Source organism: Macrosteles quadrilineatus, unplaced genomic scaffold (assembly GCF_028750875.1).
Source record: "Macrosteles quadrilineatus isolate MER2022 unplaced genomic scaffold, UCM_ALF_1.0 Scaffold_103__1_contigs__length_361171, whole genome shotgun sequence".
Lineage (NCBI taxonomy): Eukaryota > Metazoa > Arthropoda > Insecta > Hemiptera > Cicadellidae > Macrosteles > Macrosteles quadrilineatus.
Window position 1 is genome coordinate 134,663 of NW_026542696.1, and position 13,752 is coordinate 148,414.

Below are 13,752 nucleotides of genomic sequence, written 5' to 3' on the forward strand. Positions count from 1 at the left end.
TTATTCATTTCCACCAGGCTACTTACAGTATTTTTACCACAGAATAAATATTATGTACATTTCATTTATCACTATGTTATTTACTATTTCAATTATATTTTATTCCCACTAGGCTTTCTAACATTCATATTTTTTATTCAGGCTGTGTGCAATATCAATTTTGTCTCAACTAACTATTATCAATTTTTATTTTAACTTCTCTGCGTTCCATCTATACATTTTCATACCAAAAATATGCATTATAACCTCCAAACCACAAACTTACACTACTATCACAATCACAGAGTTCAACAGTAATAGGTAACAGAATAGTTAGCACAGCTAATATTTGTCTAACATAAATACTGTATGATAACTCAGTGACTACCTCAATTCTGTCTGGGAGTGTACTGCAGTAGGTTACTGTACCATCCACTCGTGATTTGTCATGTACGCAACATGGTAAGAACTCTTCCTTATTTGTCATTTTACATTGTAAATGACCGACAGCACAATAGACCTACTGTTTGATGTAGCGACACAATATCAATTCTATTAAGTACCCTTGCTGTTGCAAAAATGTTCAATGTATTTGACGATTGAAATGTATTATTGGTGTATAGTTGGAGATTGAAAATGGAGCTTACAACGCTCAATAGATATCAAATATATACATTGTACATATTTATACAATTGCAAGTTTGATGTATTGCAAGTGTGAATGAAAATTGAAGTGGGATTTTGTAGAAGCAAAGCCGTAAAATTCTTTTCTTTTTGTTATTTAACAAGGTTTTTAAATGGTCGCCATTTTTATCTATTATTAGGATATTTTACGGTCATTGGACTCGTATTTGAAAGTGCATTAAATATATATTCTGTAAAATTTGTATTTAGTTACTCAAATTAATCATGGAATTAACTTTAAATAATTTAAAAGACCGCCATTTTGAAATTTTAAATTATTTCTAAGTTTGATTTGTTAATAAAATAAGTATCTTGAACCTTAAAATACATATGAAACTTTTTTTCCAGATGGAAAATTCAAATAACATCTGTTATGTAAAAAAATACAAAACGGTAGATATCTAGTAAATAACGCGTTTTGGAAAACATATCGTGCTTGATTTACTCTTTATTTTGATCATAAAACCATTATTTTCCAATTCTATTAAAACCAATTTTTTGCATAAAGTAACTTGGTTTTTTTACGCACATACGCATCAATGTTTTATGCTGATTGCTGTAGGGTAGTTGTCATGCATGTAATTTATGTTATTTTGTATTAGTGCCTTATGTAATTGGCTGTTTAAGCTGTAAAAGAGCACTCAATATCGAATTTTAAATTACCCGGTGTTTGGCTGTTTACTTACAGGACACCTTGTATAGGGCTTGCATTGAAGCAGTCGGTTGCCGAGTTAATGCTAGGAAAAGTCAGTAGCTTTTTTGTGCTTTGTAACTGGGACAGCTAGCTATCAATAAAAGTTAATTGCGTTTTACATAAAAAAAAACTAATGTTCCTGGCTAACGAAAAAGCTGGTCTTAGTAACAAAGTTAAACAAGCCATTTTACACATTGCTAGGTTAAAACAAGCATCATCATGCCACTATCTTAATTTAACTATCTACATATAAGATTTTCCTCTGTAACATCCCTTTCCAGCTGTCCAATTTAAGCGATTTTCACGAAAGAGGCGTAATTTTAAAACTTATAATCCAGCGAACCTGCGAATAGTAACGAATAAGTTTAATCGTCTTAAGGGTTTTGCCCCTCTTTCACTTCAATTTCTATAGTTCACTTTCAAAGATCCAGTGTTGCTGACAAAATTTCTTGACAACTGCTTAAAAATGTGTATTGCAATATACCAGCTGGTAATTGTTGTTTGTTGATGTTTAACCACAGTCAGACTGGATACAGTCCCATTGTAATTAACAGAACAGTGATTCTTGATTTTCCAGTTGATCCTACTTCTTATTTTGTGTCCTGCCACTCTGGCTGGGCACATGGAGACAATGTATTCCTGGAAGGCGGTTGACTTTGTTTTTCCCTCGGAGGAAATCAGGACCGAAAGTCTCGCCAACGGAGATTTCATTCCTGAAAACAATCTGATTATCGACGTTGACACATGGGCAGGTGAGTGAATTTACAATGTTTTTATAGGCCTACATTAGAGTAAAGCATTTGAAAATGACTGCCTCTTTACAGTAGCATAGTCAATTTTCCTTTTAGCTATGATGCAAGTTATATTTTTGGGATGTGCAATTTCATGCTGAAGTATATTTGCTTTGAGACATTTCTTCAACTTCTTAATCTATATATAAAATCCAATGTATGTTTGTATGTTTGTATATTTGTATGTTTGTCCTTTATGGACTCCAAAACCGCTAGACAGATTGTAATGAAACTTTTAGGCATTGTTAAGCATTATTCAAGGATGGTTTGTGTGAAGTTTGGTGCAGATCCGTCAATAGGGCTCCGCCCCAGTGGCTCTGGAGTTTCCCATGTAAACCTTATGAGTACTCATATTTAAATGGAATTAAAGAATCTTAACAGCTGGTGCAGCTAAAAAATTTGATTCTGTGATGGTCAATAGCATTAAAAAGTTAATAGGTTTACCAACAGGGTGCAGCACTATATTTTTTTTAATTTATGAGAACAGCTAATTTGCAACCTAACTTCAACCAGGACGTGATTAAGCCATGCAAACGAGCTCATCTTGAAAATGAACGAGCATGTGACATAAAACCACAATAGGACAGGACGCCGTCTGTCGGGCCAGCTAGTTCTAATAATAAATGTAACTAAACACGGATCATCTCACACTATTCTACACTCATCTTTCACCACTCATATTTGGATTCAAATAAGCACCACAGTGTCATTCACATTATAAATGATGATGACAATGATAATAAAAATTATAATAAAAAAACCTTACATCTTACAGGAATTTTTTTTTTTAGGGATCATGTTCTAGATCTTTTTCGTTGATAGTTATGCTTTGAGTTCATAAAAAAATAAGTTTTCAGATAAATACCGAGGTACCTTTTGATTCAATTTATCTTGTAACTATACGATTTTTAAAATTATCATGACCAACTAGAATTATTTAGCTTGTTCTCTAATATCATTACCAGCTCATATACTACAATACTACCTGTTGATTCCACTAATTTTACTAATAAAAGTTCACATTTTGTATAAGAAAATATAAAGTAAGTTTTTATTAAATCACAATCTGTAAGTAAACATAAACAAAACAATTCAACAAATAAACAAAAGAATAATTTGAACACATGTTAAAAATAAAATGTTAACACCTCCTCCTCTATTTACTGTGCTGAGGCACTCTGCGAAGAATCAGCTGATCAACATGTCTTCTAATTATTCGCCCATCTTCCAGCTGAACTACGTACATTACATGTCCTTGCTTTTCAGTTATATAGCCCGAGTACCACTTGGATGATCCATTGACATATCCCCGCGCTTGAACCTTATCTCCAACTTTGAAATTCCTTTTTATACCGACTTGGAGTCCCTTGTTCTGAAATTTGTTCGGTTCTAATGTTGGAACAATTATTGCGAGGTTTGTTCGTACACTCCTTCCAAACATTAGGTGGTATGCTGATTTACCAGTTGAATTCGGGGATTGCCTGAGTTGCATTACAAGTCTTTGGATTTTATTTTGCAGTGTACCCTTTTCTCCCTCCATGGATTTTAACGCTTTCTTGACAGTCTGCACGTATCCTTCAGCCTGGCCGTTTGAGTTTGGGTGATATGGTGCCGTTGTTCTGTGAACAATCCCACATTCATTCATGAAGTTTTTGAACTCTTGGGAAACAAACTGTCTTCCATTATCTGAAAATAAGATTTGAGGAAACCCAAAAGTTGAAAAGATTTTCCGTAATTCTTGGACTGTCCATGTACTTGTAGTTGTTCTTGTCTGTATCACCTCCACCAACTTACTAAAAGCATCCACTAATATGAGGTACTGTTGGCCATCTGTTGGTCCTAAGAAATCGATGTGCACTCTCTCCCATGGATTAGTAGGTTGTTCCCATGGATGGATAGTTTTTCTCGGGTTGTTGCATTGTTCAATGCATTGTCGACATTCAGCTACTGTACCATCTGTTCAATATCCTTGTCTATACTTTTCCACCAGCAAAAACTGCGAGCTAAAGCCTTCATTTTTATTTCTCCTAAATGAGCTACGTGTAATTCTCGAAGCACGTGAGGTTTGAGGGATTGAGGTATCATGACTCTCCAGCCCTTCAGTACACAATCATCTTGAATGGACAGCTCGTTATCGTGAAATCCATATTGTTCGACAGATTGTCCTGATTTTAAGGCCTGTGGGACTGGACCCAACACAGAATCGTTGATAGTTTCCTTAGCCACCACGGTACTGTTGACATTAAGTGTTTCTAGTTGGTTTATGTGGTACTTAGAGAGGTCATCTATTGCATTTTCTTGTACATCTTCGGTAGGGAAACGTGAGAGATAATCTGCATTGCTATGATGAGCAGTTTGCCTGTACTCTATGTCATAGTTGAACCCGGAGAGAAAGTGAGCATAGTTGAATATCCGTGTTGCCGAGATTGTTGGTAAGGTCTTTGCTGGATAAAAAATTGAGACTAGCGGTTTGTGGTCTGTAATCAAAGTAAACTTGCGGCCATAACAAAATGGGAAAAACTTTTTCAGGCCCCAATATATTCCCAAGGCTTCCTTGTCAATTTGAGAGTATTTTTGTTCTGATTTTGTTAAAGATCGAGAGGTGAAGGCAATTGGTCTGTCCGTTCCATTGCTATAGCGGGGAGACAGAACGGCTCCCACACCTACCGGTGAAGAATCAGTAGCTAAGACCAGAGGTAAGCTAGGATCAAAGTGAACCAAAACGTCGTCACTTGTGATCATTTCCTTAATCTTCTGAAAACTCTTTTCAATTGAAAGGATTTCCTTTTCGTAGCAGTAGGTTCATCGGATGTAGTAGTGTTGCCAATTTCTTTATGAATTTGTTGTAATAATTTGCTAGGCCCAGGAAAGTTTGGAGTTCAGAAACGTTTTCTGGCCTTTTACATTTCAGAATGCTCTGTATCTTGGTATCTGACTTATGTAGCCCTTTGCTATCGATCACATGACCTAAATACTCAATTTTCGTCTGGAAAAACTTGCATTTGTCTCTATTTAGCCTCGAATCGTTTGTCTTCAGTCGTTCGAACACCAATTTCAGTCGGCGAAGAAGCTGTTCCCGGTTAGATCCTTGGACAATGACATCATCGAAGAAACATTGTACACCTTCTAAGCCATGTAAAGTTTTGTCCATGAATCTCTGCCATAACAAGGGTGCCACTTTTACTCCAAACATAATCGGTTCACCTTAAACAGCCCTTTATGAGTACTGATTGTTTGCATTATGGCACTGTTTTCGTCCATCTCCAGGTGCAAGTATGCATTACTGATATCAAGAGTACAAAATATCTTTCCACAATGCATCTTTGACATGATATCGTCGATCCAAGGTATAGGGTAGTGTTCGTCTTTGATGACTTTGTTCAATGTCACCTTGTAATCAGCGCATATTCTGACTGAACCATTTGGTTTGACAACCGGAACAATTGGTGTGCCCCAATGAGATGACTCGACTTGTGTGATTATACCAAAAGTTTCCAGTCGTTCAAGTTCTTTCTCTACTTTTTCTTGTAATGCATATGGCATGTGTCTTGGTTTGTTGTAAATTGGCTGGGTTTAGTCTTTTACATTAAAATGGCCCTTTTCGTTTGGTATTTTTCCAATGCCTTCTTTGAAAATGTCTTCATATTGAATCATCAGTTTATCTAGTTCTTGAATGTTTTCATTTTTTCACTTGAATCTAATGAATGTATGTCAGCTGCATCAAGCTGAATCTCTCTTATCCATTCTCATCCGAATATAGAGTCTACACACTTGTTTACAATGTACAGTTTTCCAACAAAACTTTGATCTTTGTACTGAACATCTACAAAAAAAACTCCTCTTGGATTGATTATTTCTCCAGTGTATGTCCTGAGTTTAACATTTGTTTTGAAAATCCTTTTTGGAGAATTTAAAAGTTTAAATGTATCATATGATACAATGCTGAGAGCCGCATTCTGCATTTTTGAACTTACATTGATGAGCTCTATGTGAATCATCACCCCATCCATAGCATTTGTTCCTCATTTTCTCAAAACGAGATTGATAATCAGAGAGTTGTATATGATTAGATTTACTTGACTTACTATCCAGGTGTTTGTTCTTGGTCGATACTTGGTGTACTCCTCTCGATTTTCATTTGTTTTAACTAATCTGCTCTCACTTTTCGCTAGTTCCAATGTAGCTGCCTTCTCGACTACTTCTTTAAACGGTTGCAATAGTTTATCTTGAAGAAGATGAAGACGTATATCAGAGTCTCTTAGTCCCCTGATAAACTGCATTCGAAGTAGAATTTCAGATACGGATTCATTACAATGTGTACAAGTAAACTGGCATTCGACACTGAGCTTTCGAAGAGCATTTGCGTAAGCTTGTACAGATTCATTACATAGTTGAGTACGTGTTGTGAATTTGTGCTGACGAGCCCAAATACTGGGTTTTGGTTCTAGTTGTGCCATCAACAGATGAATCAATTCCTCATATGGCTTGTTATGTGGATCATCTGGTATGCAAAGATCGTAGAGCTGTTCGTGTATTTGTGGGGTGAGTGATTGTAAAAATAAATCCACTTTGACCTTTGGACTTAAGTTTCCCCGTAATTTTGTGTAGTTTCAAAGCGCCGAGTGAAGTTTTGAAAACTTTCCTCTTGTGTATATGGCTGGAAAGGAATATTAGATACATGTTGAGATATTGTAGAGGCAGACATTGCAGTTTGTGTACTGTACTTTTTATTTTCTGCTTCAAGGAATGTTCGTATCTCTCTATGTATTTCTTCTAACTGCCATCGAATTTCTAATTCACTTTCTACTGAATTCGTGTGAAGTTCAATATTTGACTGTGTAGCTTCGAGGTCAGTCCATATTGCTGAAAGTTTATCGGTGTAGTAAGTGCACGTATCTTGAGAATGTTCACATGTATGTAAATCATCCTTGAGTTTGTTCAAGCGTAGTTCTAGCAATTTCCTTTTCTTGAGATACAAATCCAATTCTTTTCTACTTACCATTTTACTCGTCGCCATTGTTGATTCCACAAATTTTACTAATAAAAGTTCACATTTTGTATAAGAAAATATAAAGTAAGTTTTTATTAAATCACAATCTGTAAGTAAACATAAAAAATTCAACAAGTAAACAAAAGAATAATTGAATTGAATTGAAAAATTCTTTATTGTTCTTTTCAAATACAACGGATACAATACAATACATATTTATACACTAAGGTTGTACATAAGTATTACAAGTTATTGTATTATTTCGAATATAAACTAAAATCACAATACTCTTCACAACATAAATCTAACTAATTATTTTATTAAATGACGAACAATAAAGCCCTGAGGTTACAGAACCTGTGCGGGAAACAAACATTTTTGGTAATTGGAGCAACTCGTGGTTGGAAAGTCCAGTCCGTCATCATTACCACAGTAGTTTTATTACAAAATAAAAAACAACATACAAAACTAGGCTTCAACAATAGCTTTAACACAGCAACCTATCACAACAAAACCTTATCCACCTATCGATTTGAAAACTGACCCTATACTGTCAATCTTCGTGCTTACAGTACTATTTTGGAGTGTCCTGAACTTACAGCCTATTTGCACATAACGAGAAGTGCAAGATTTTTCACAATTTGAACACATGTTAGAAATAAAATGTAAATAAAACATATGTTAACACTACCTATAGATTCATCATTCATGAAGACAATTTTAAGAAAATCAGTCATACAATACAATACAATATGCATCAGATAAGAAGGCTTGCAGTATACAGAGTCAATGGGCGTACTGGTGTCATTTTTGAAATTATGAGGCACAAAATAATGATAAAGTAGTGGAAACGTTTTGTTCTTATCTACCAGGTGCAAGTTGTAACTGCACCTAACGTATGCAAATTGTATATGTTAACAGTACAAGTATGACACTGCTAATTAATTGTTAAATTGTTCAGAATTGTGTAATTTATATTCACATATTTTGTGAAAAGTGTTTTAATGTGATATCTAAGATACGGACTAAAAAATTTTGTTTAAGATTAAGAACGAAACTTAATGATACTTCTTACACTAGGTTTTGCTAATAAGCAAAAAATAATAAAATAAGTGAAAATTTTGCTAATGAGTAAATTTAACAGTGAAAGTAATGACAACTTCTAATCCAATAGTAGACCTATCATGAACATTCCAACATTTCTATCCGCATTATTAGACAATCTGTTTCTGAATCTACTTTGTTACCACACACTCTTTCCATTATTTAATTTTCGTTTGTAATAAAAATCAGGTTTGTACAATTTAATTCCATCTTTGCTCATACACGAGTGGGCATTCCACCAGGAGGAGCAAGGGACAGTCATTAACACTTTTATTTATAGTTAACATTGGTACATGAACTCTTTTTAGGTTTTTAGGAGGCGCAAGGAAGAGAAAAATCCCACCACAATGCAATGGAGAGGGCCGCAATTGTCTTACGGACCCATAGCGCATCACATGCAAAACACGGGCCTGAAGTTTAGTGAAATAATCAATATAAAACAAACAATATTCACTATTTCAGAACATGGAAGGGACCGGAAGATGTTTGTCACAATGCCCAAATTCAAGGTAGGGGCTCCAGTAACCCTTGCAATGGTGACTGACCAACAACGAGATAATGTGACTCTCCTACAACCCTACCCGGACTGGTCGTGGCACCAGGGTGACTGTGATGGCATAAACTCTGTGTTCCGGACTCACGTGAGTTATCTGGATGTGTAGTAAGTTAAGGTTTTAGATCTACTTAATAACTCCCAGAGAAATCAAAGTGGTAAAACAGTTACTACAAGTCTGTTCACAACATTTAGACAGTATGTAAGGAAGCTTACCCACGACATCTTTTCTTAAATGTATGTTGTAACTGATTGACGTTTTGGCAAACCTTAGCTGTTGAGCTATTGTTTTAAATTTAGTATCATGTGGAGGGGGAAAATGTCTTCCCCTAAAACCGCCTAAATTTGGTGAACGGAGTATAGTATTAGGTGACCTATTACGATGACTATACTAAGATATGAGTGTACATAGTGAACTTCAGTGAAGTGTTAACCATGTGTATAAATACAAGTAGATCTTGATAATCTGATAGATGTGGACCTACAGAGTCAGATTAACAAGAATTTCGAATTACCAAGGGTACAATGCTAAATACCTATAATCAGAAGGAAAACAATAAAAAACATCATTTCATAAAGATATAAGCTATGTAATGTCATTGTTGGATGGCCCACCAGAACTAACAATTAGAAATACCCCCGCAGCAGCAAACCTGCAGCATAAGCGAATTTCCATTTGCCTATGATTATAATTTTACTAAAATATCTTCTTAAACAAGTCAGATTTATTCCCTATTAAATAACAATAGTTTAATGAGTTTAATGAGAACATGGGTTTGCTGCTACACGAAATTCAACTGTGTGTAATTCAGTAAAATATTAAGAGTTTAATACGAATTAAATTAATGTTTCAAATTTGATCAAAAATACTTCAATTAACAAGAAAACTACAACAGTTTACTTTTCTTCCCCTAAAATATCATGGGTAGTAGCATTTTCAAGTTACAAATATATGATGGACCGGCTACATATCCTCCGTTTCACAATTATTATACACATCTGGTTCACTTTATTCTGTTTCATTTTCATATATGATTTCCTCTGTTCCCCAGGTGGACAGGTGCGGAAGGCTGTGGGTTTTAGACTGTAGTGTTATCAACATTTTCACCACCTTTGAGAGGAAATGTCCTCCACAACTTTTGATCTTTGATCCCCGTACAGATACTCTTATCAGTAAGTTTGCATTGTAGTCTCATATAATAAAGTAGAGTCATACAGTTTCATTTGACCCAGAGAAAATATGAATTGATGAATGACTGCAGATACCTATCCTTACAGGTTTTTAATGGGGATTTAATTTGAGAAAGCAAACCTGTAATAACCATTGCTATGTTAACCATTACCGTAGCTATTATTAGCATTGAATGAGTTTAATTAATACTGTAACAAGTACAGTAGGTCTATGTGGTTTGAACTAAAACTTTTACAGGTATTGTGAGTTATTTTAGAGCTTTTAAATATATTTAACTAACATTTGTCTCGGGGTTTTCCTAACCCAGCAAAAATAAGTTTAATTAACAGATTAATGTCTGAGGCTTTAAATTTATAGTTTTAGTAGATTATGAATGTTTATAGTCTTAACCTTGTGTTTTTTCCAACAGAGCGTTACAAAATCCCAGATTCTGACCTGGACCATAGAAATCTTCTTCTCAACATCGCTGTAGATACAAGAACTCCAGACTGTAGTGATGCTTTTGCTTACATCTCTGATGCCGTGTCCTACAAGCTGATTGGTACTTATAGTTGAATCAATCACAATTCCTGAAACGTAAAAGTTGCATTCTGTAAAAAAAATTTATCTAGTATGCCTACTACCAGTTTTGGTAGAAGTTGACATCCAATCTCCAAGCTAAAATTGTAGCCATTTTTAGACTTACCTGAACACTGGTTGAATAAAAGAAAAAGGCAGTAACCTTGGTTGAAAACTAAACACAGTTGTCCTCTATCATCAGGCTTTTAATGAACTGTCCTGTCCAAAGAAACAGTTGATCTTATTTAATAATAAAGCTTTTTAGTTCATCTTGTCTATTCCATCAAAGGTCAAAGGTATCTTGCATTCTTTTGTTCATCTTCATCAAAATATGCATTGATATAAAACTTGTAAGTTGCTGTCTGTTACAAAAAGTCTGTTGCTGTCTTCATTATTAATGCTAATGATCAACTAAGGGCTTGGGAATTTCACTCGCAATTTAATACTTTTCATAGAATAAAATATATAAGAGATATTCTCAGTAGAATAGATAGATAAATAAATTTACCTTTGCTTTAGAACATCAATAAGTATTTTGTCGATGTACAAATTTCAACTAACGATAATAAAAAATTAAAAGCACATTACATCAAAACATCATTACAAAATAAAAATTATGGAAATTAATTTAAAAAAATTAAAACTAAATACAAAATTTAAAATTACCTCATTTGATCCCTGAATGGCATTGATGTTTGTTGAAATTATGGGAGACATAATGGTCCTATGACATGAGTGGTTAAAGTGCTCGCTTGACAATCAGAAGGTCACTGGTTCGATCCTGAGAAAAGTCAGAAGCTTTTTGATAGTTTGAAACTGGACCCAGCTGTTCCTGATGATTGGGCTTTAAATAAAACGATCCTGACGAAACAGCCAATCTTAGTCAGTAACAAAGCTACACAGATCATCCCACAACATTCTACACACATATTTGGGTTAAAATACGCACCTAGGTAGGTTTCCCATCTTATAATGATAATGCTATAACAACACGAGTTTGATTCATGTGCTAAATTGATTTATTACATGACTGTATATAATTTAAACAAAATACAGTGTAGTATTTGGTTGTTTCTTTTATAAATATAATTCAACATATAAATAAATAAATCCATACAAATAGTTTTAATTTTACTTCCAGTGTATGACTCCGCTAAAGACAAGTCCTGGAGAGCCTCTGGGGACTTTTTTGGTCCTTACGAAGAAGCCTTAAAATTCCACACTGCTGATAAACACTACAAGCTCAACTTTGGAATGTTCGGCCTAGCTTTGGGTTTGTATGAGTTTAAAGGGTGAAAACAGAAATGGGTCATTATAAAAATGTCATACCTAGTCAAATTAAGCCAACAAATTAAATGGACGGATACGTGAAATTTTGTAGCTTCTCCAGGAACTAAAATTAAATCTTTGGTGAAGCTTAATTCCAGGTGCTAACAAATTTTGTCTTTCTTCCCACTTTTAGCTCACATTATTTGTGAATAATTTTTCTATCAATAGAAAAAGACTGTACTCAAGTGAGTTAGTATTTCCCTATCCTTTCCTCGATGAATTCCTAAGCAAATGAGCTTAAAATACTTGATTTCAACAGGCAGAGCTACCACAAGACCTGTCGCACGCTTAAGTTGCATACATGTATTACAAAAACTGTTTTTATACTCCTAAATTAGCCTACAGTACTTACAAACAGTGGTGTAGTGGATCTCTGTTTCTTTCACAAGAACCTATATAATGGTTAGCGAATCATATTCTAAAGCAAAAACTCGTTACTACTATTTAAACTCTTTAAGTTTTTACTACTCTGTTTGACAGGTCCTCTCCGCAACAACGGTGACCGCACCCTTTACTTCCACAGTCTCACCAGCGTAAAAGAGTCTTGGGTAACGACCTCTGTCCTCCGCAACAGTCAGCTGTTTCTCGAGGACCCTGACGGAGCTGCAGACAGCTTCCATGAGTTCAACGCCACCAGAAGTTCACAATCTGCTGCCGAGGTAGGTTGGTGTCGTCGTCGTTAACAGCACTCGTTGATAGTAAAAGTAGCTGTTGCTTGTCAACTGTTTCAATCACATTACTTGTTGAGCAAAAGTTTGCCATTTACTTTTCAACTGATATAATCTTTACTAGGTAAGAAAAAACTTAACTGCTGCTTGTTAACTATTGTCATTAGCATACAGTGAAAGCAAAAGCAACTGTTGAGTTATTTAATTGGACGAAACGAAGTGAAGTCCTCACTGTCAGCCTATAAAAATTCCATGCTAAAACTATGTTAATAAAAGGCTCTTTTATTACAGCATTAAAAAATCTGATTCTTGTACCACGGATTTATTTTTTTGTGTAGTTCTTAATAAACTATATTCGAATAAATTTCGTGAATGTTTCCGATTTAACTTAACTCAATAAAGTTCGTTATTTGACACGTTTTTTTTGTTCGTTGGTGCCTCATTTGACCAGCTAAATCAAAATCACTAACACTAAATCAGCCATCGTCTGCCATGAAATTACCAAAATATTTTTGTTATGTGTTTAGTGTTTACATTCAACATTGTTTTTTAAGTTAGTAATTTCATTGATTTAGTTGCTGTGATTTCAACTTTTATTTGATTAAAGTCGGGTTTTTTAATTTTTCTTGCGTTACATTAGATCTATAAATTCTTTTACTTACTCTATGATTGAAACTATGTTTAACTTACTGTATTTGGAAATAATGAAAGAGACTTTCAACCAAGCACAGACTTCTTTCATAGGTGGTTTTATCTATGCTTCTATTCTCAGATATCAGTCTAAAAGAAATCGTAGTAAGTGTTATGACTGTTACAAAATAATAAGACAATCCAGTTGTCAGTAAGCGGTACTGGACCATCATTTTTCCAAATCAAGGTACTACTAGGCCTAGGTTAGGTATCCACTCAAAAAATCATAGAATACTTACTTGGATACTTGGATACTTGGAGAATTCCCACTGGTATCGCATCAACGACGTGGTCGTCAGGTTTTTTACATTTCTTCATATTAATTTATATAGATTGATTCATTTCCTCTTCAAGATTGTACATGGCCTAGACATATATTTCATCAACACTGTAGTAGGCCACTTGACTTAAGAATGTTTTTAGCAGGTTCTTGAATTTGTTGATAGAGGGCTCTTGTGTGATGTACTGAGGCAATTTATTGTAAATCTTTATACTATTGAAGTAAGGGCTCTTGCTTGCA

The 13,752-nt window shown here is 34.7% G+C and overlaps 1 protein-coding gene across 1 annotated transcript in view; it reads left to right on the plus strand.

Moving 5' to 3' along the window:
• The first annotated feature begins 385 nt into the window (after nt 1-385).
• The window catches only part of LOC128982074 (protein yellow-like), a 47,398-nt gene continuing 34,031 nt past the window's right edge, over nt 386-13,752 (plus strand). The window contains exons 1-7 of the mRNA XM_054401115.1: nt 386-441; nt 1,935-2,109; nt 8,705-8,883; nt 9,848-9,968; nt 10,397-10,528; nt 11,687-11,818; nt 12,355-12,533. Of these exons, the coding sequence (XP_054257090.1) occupies nt 439-441; nt 1,935-2,109; nt 8,705-8,883; nt 9,848-9,968; nt 10,397-10,528; nt 11,687-11,818; nt 12,355-12,533 (921 nt within the window). The 5' untranslated portion in view covers nt 386-438. The remainder of the gene's footprint in view (nt 442-1,934; nt 2,110-8,704; nt 8,884-9,847; nt 9,969-10,396; nt 10,529-11,686; nt 11,819-12,354; nt 12,534-13,752) is intronic.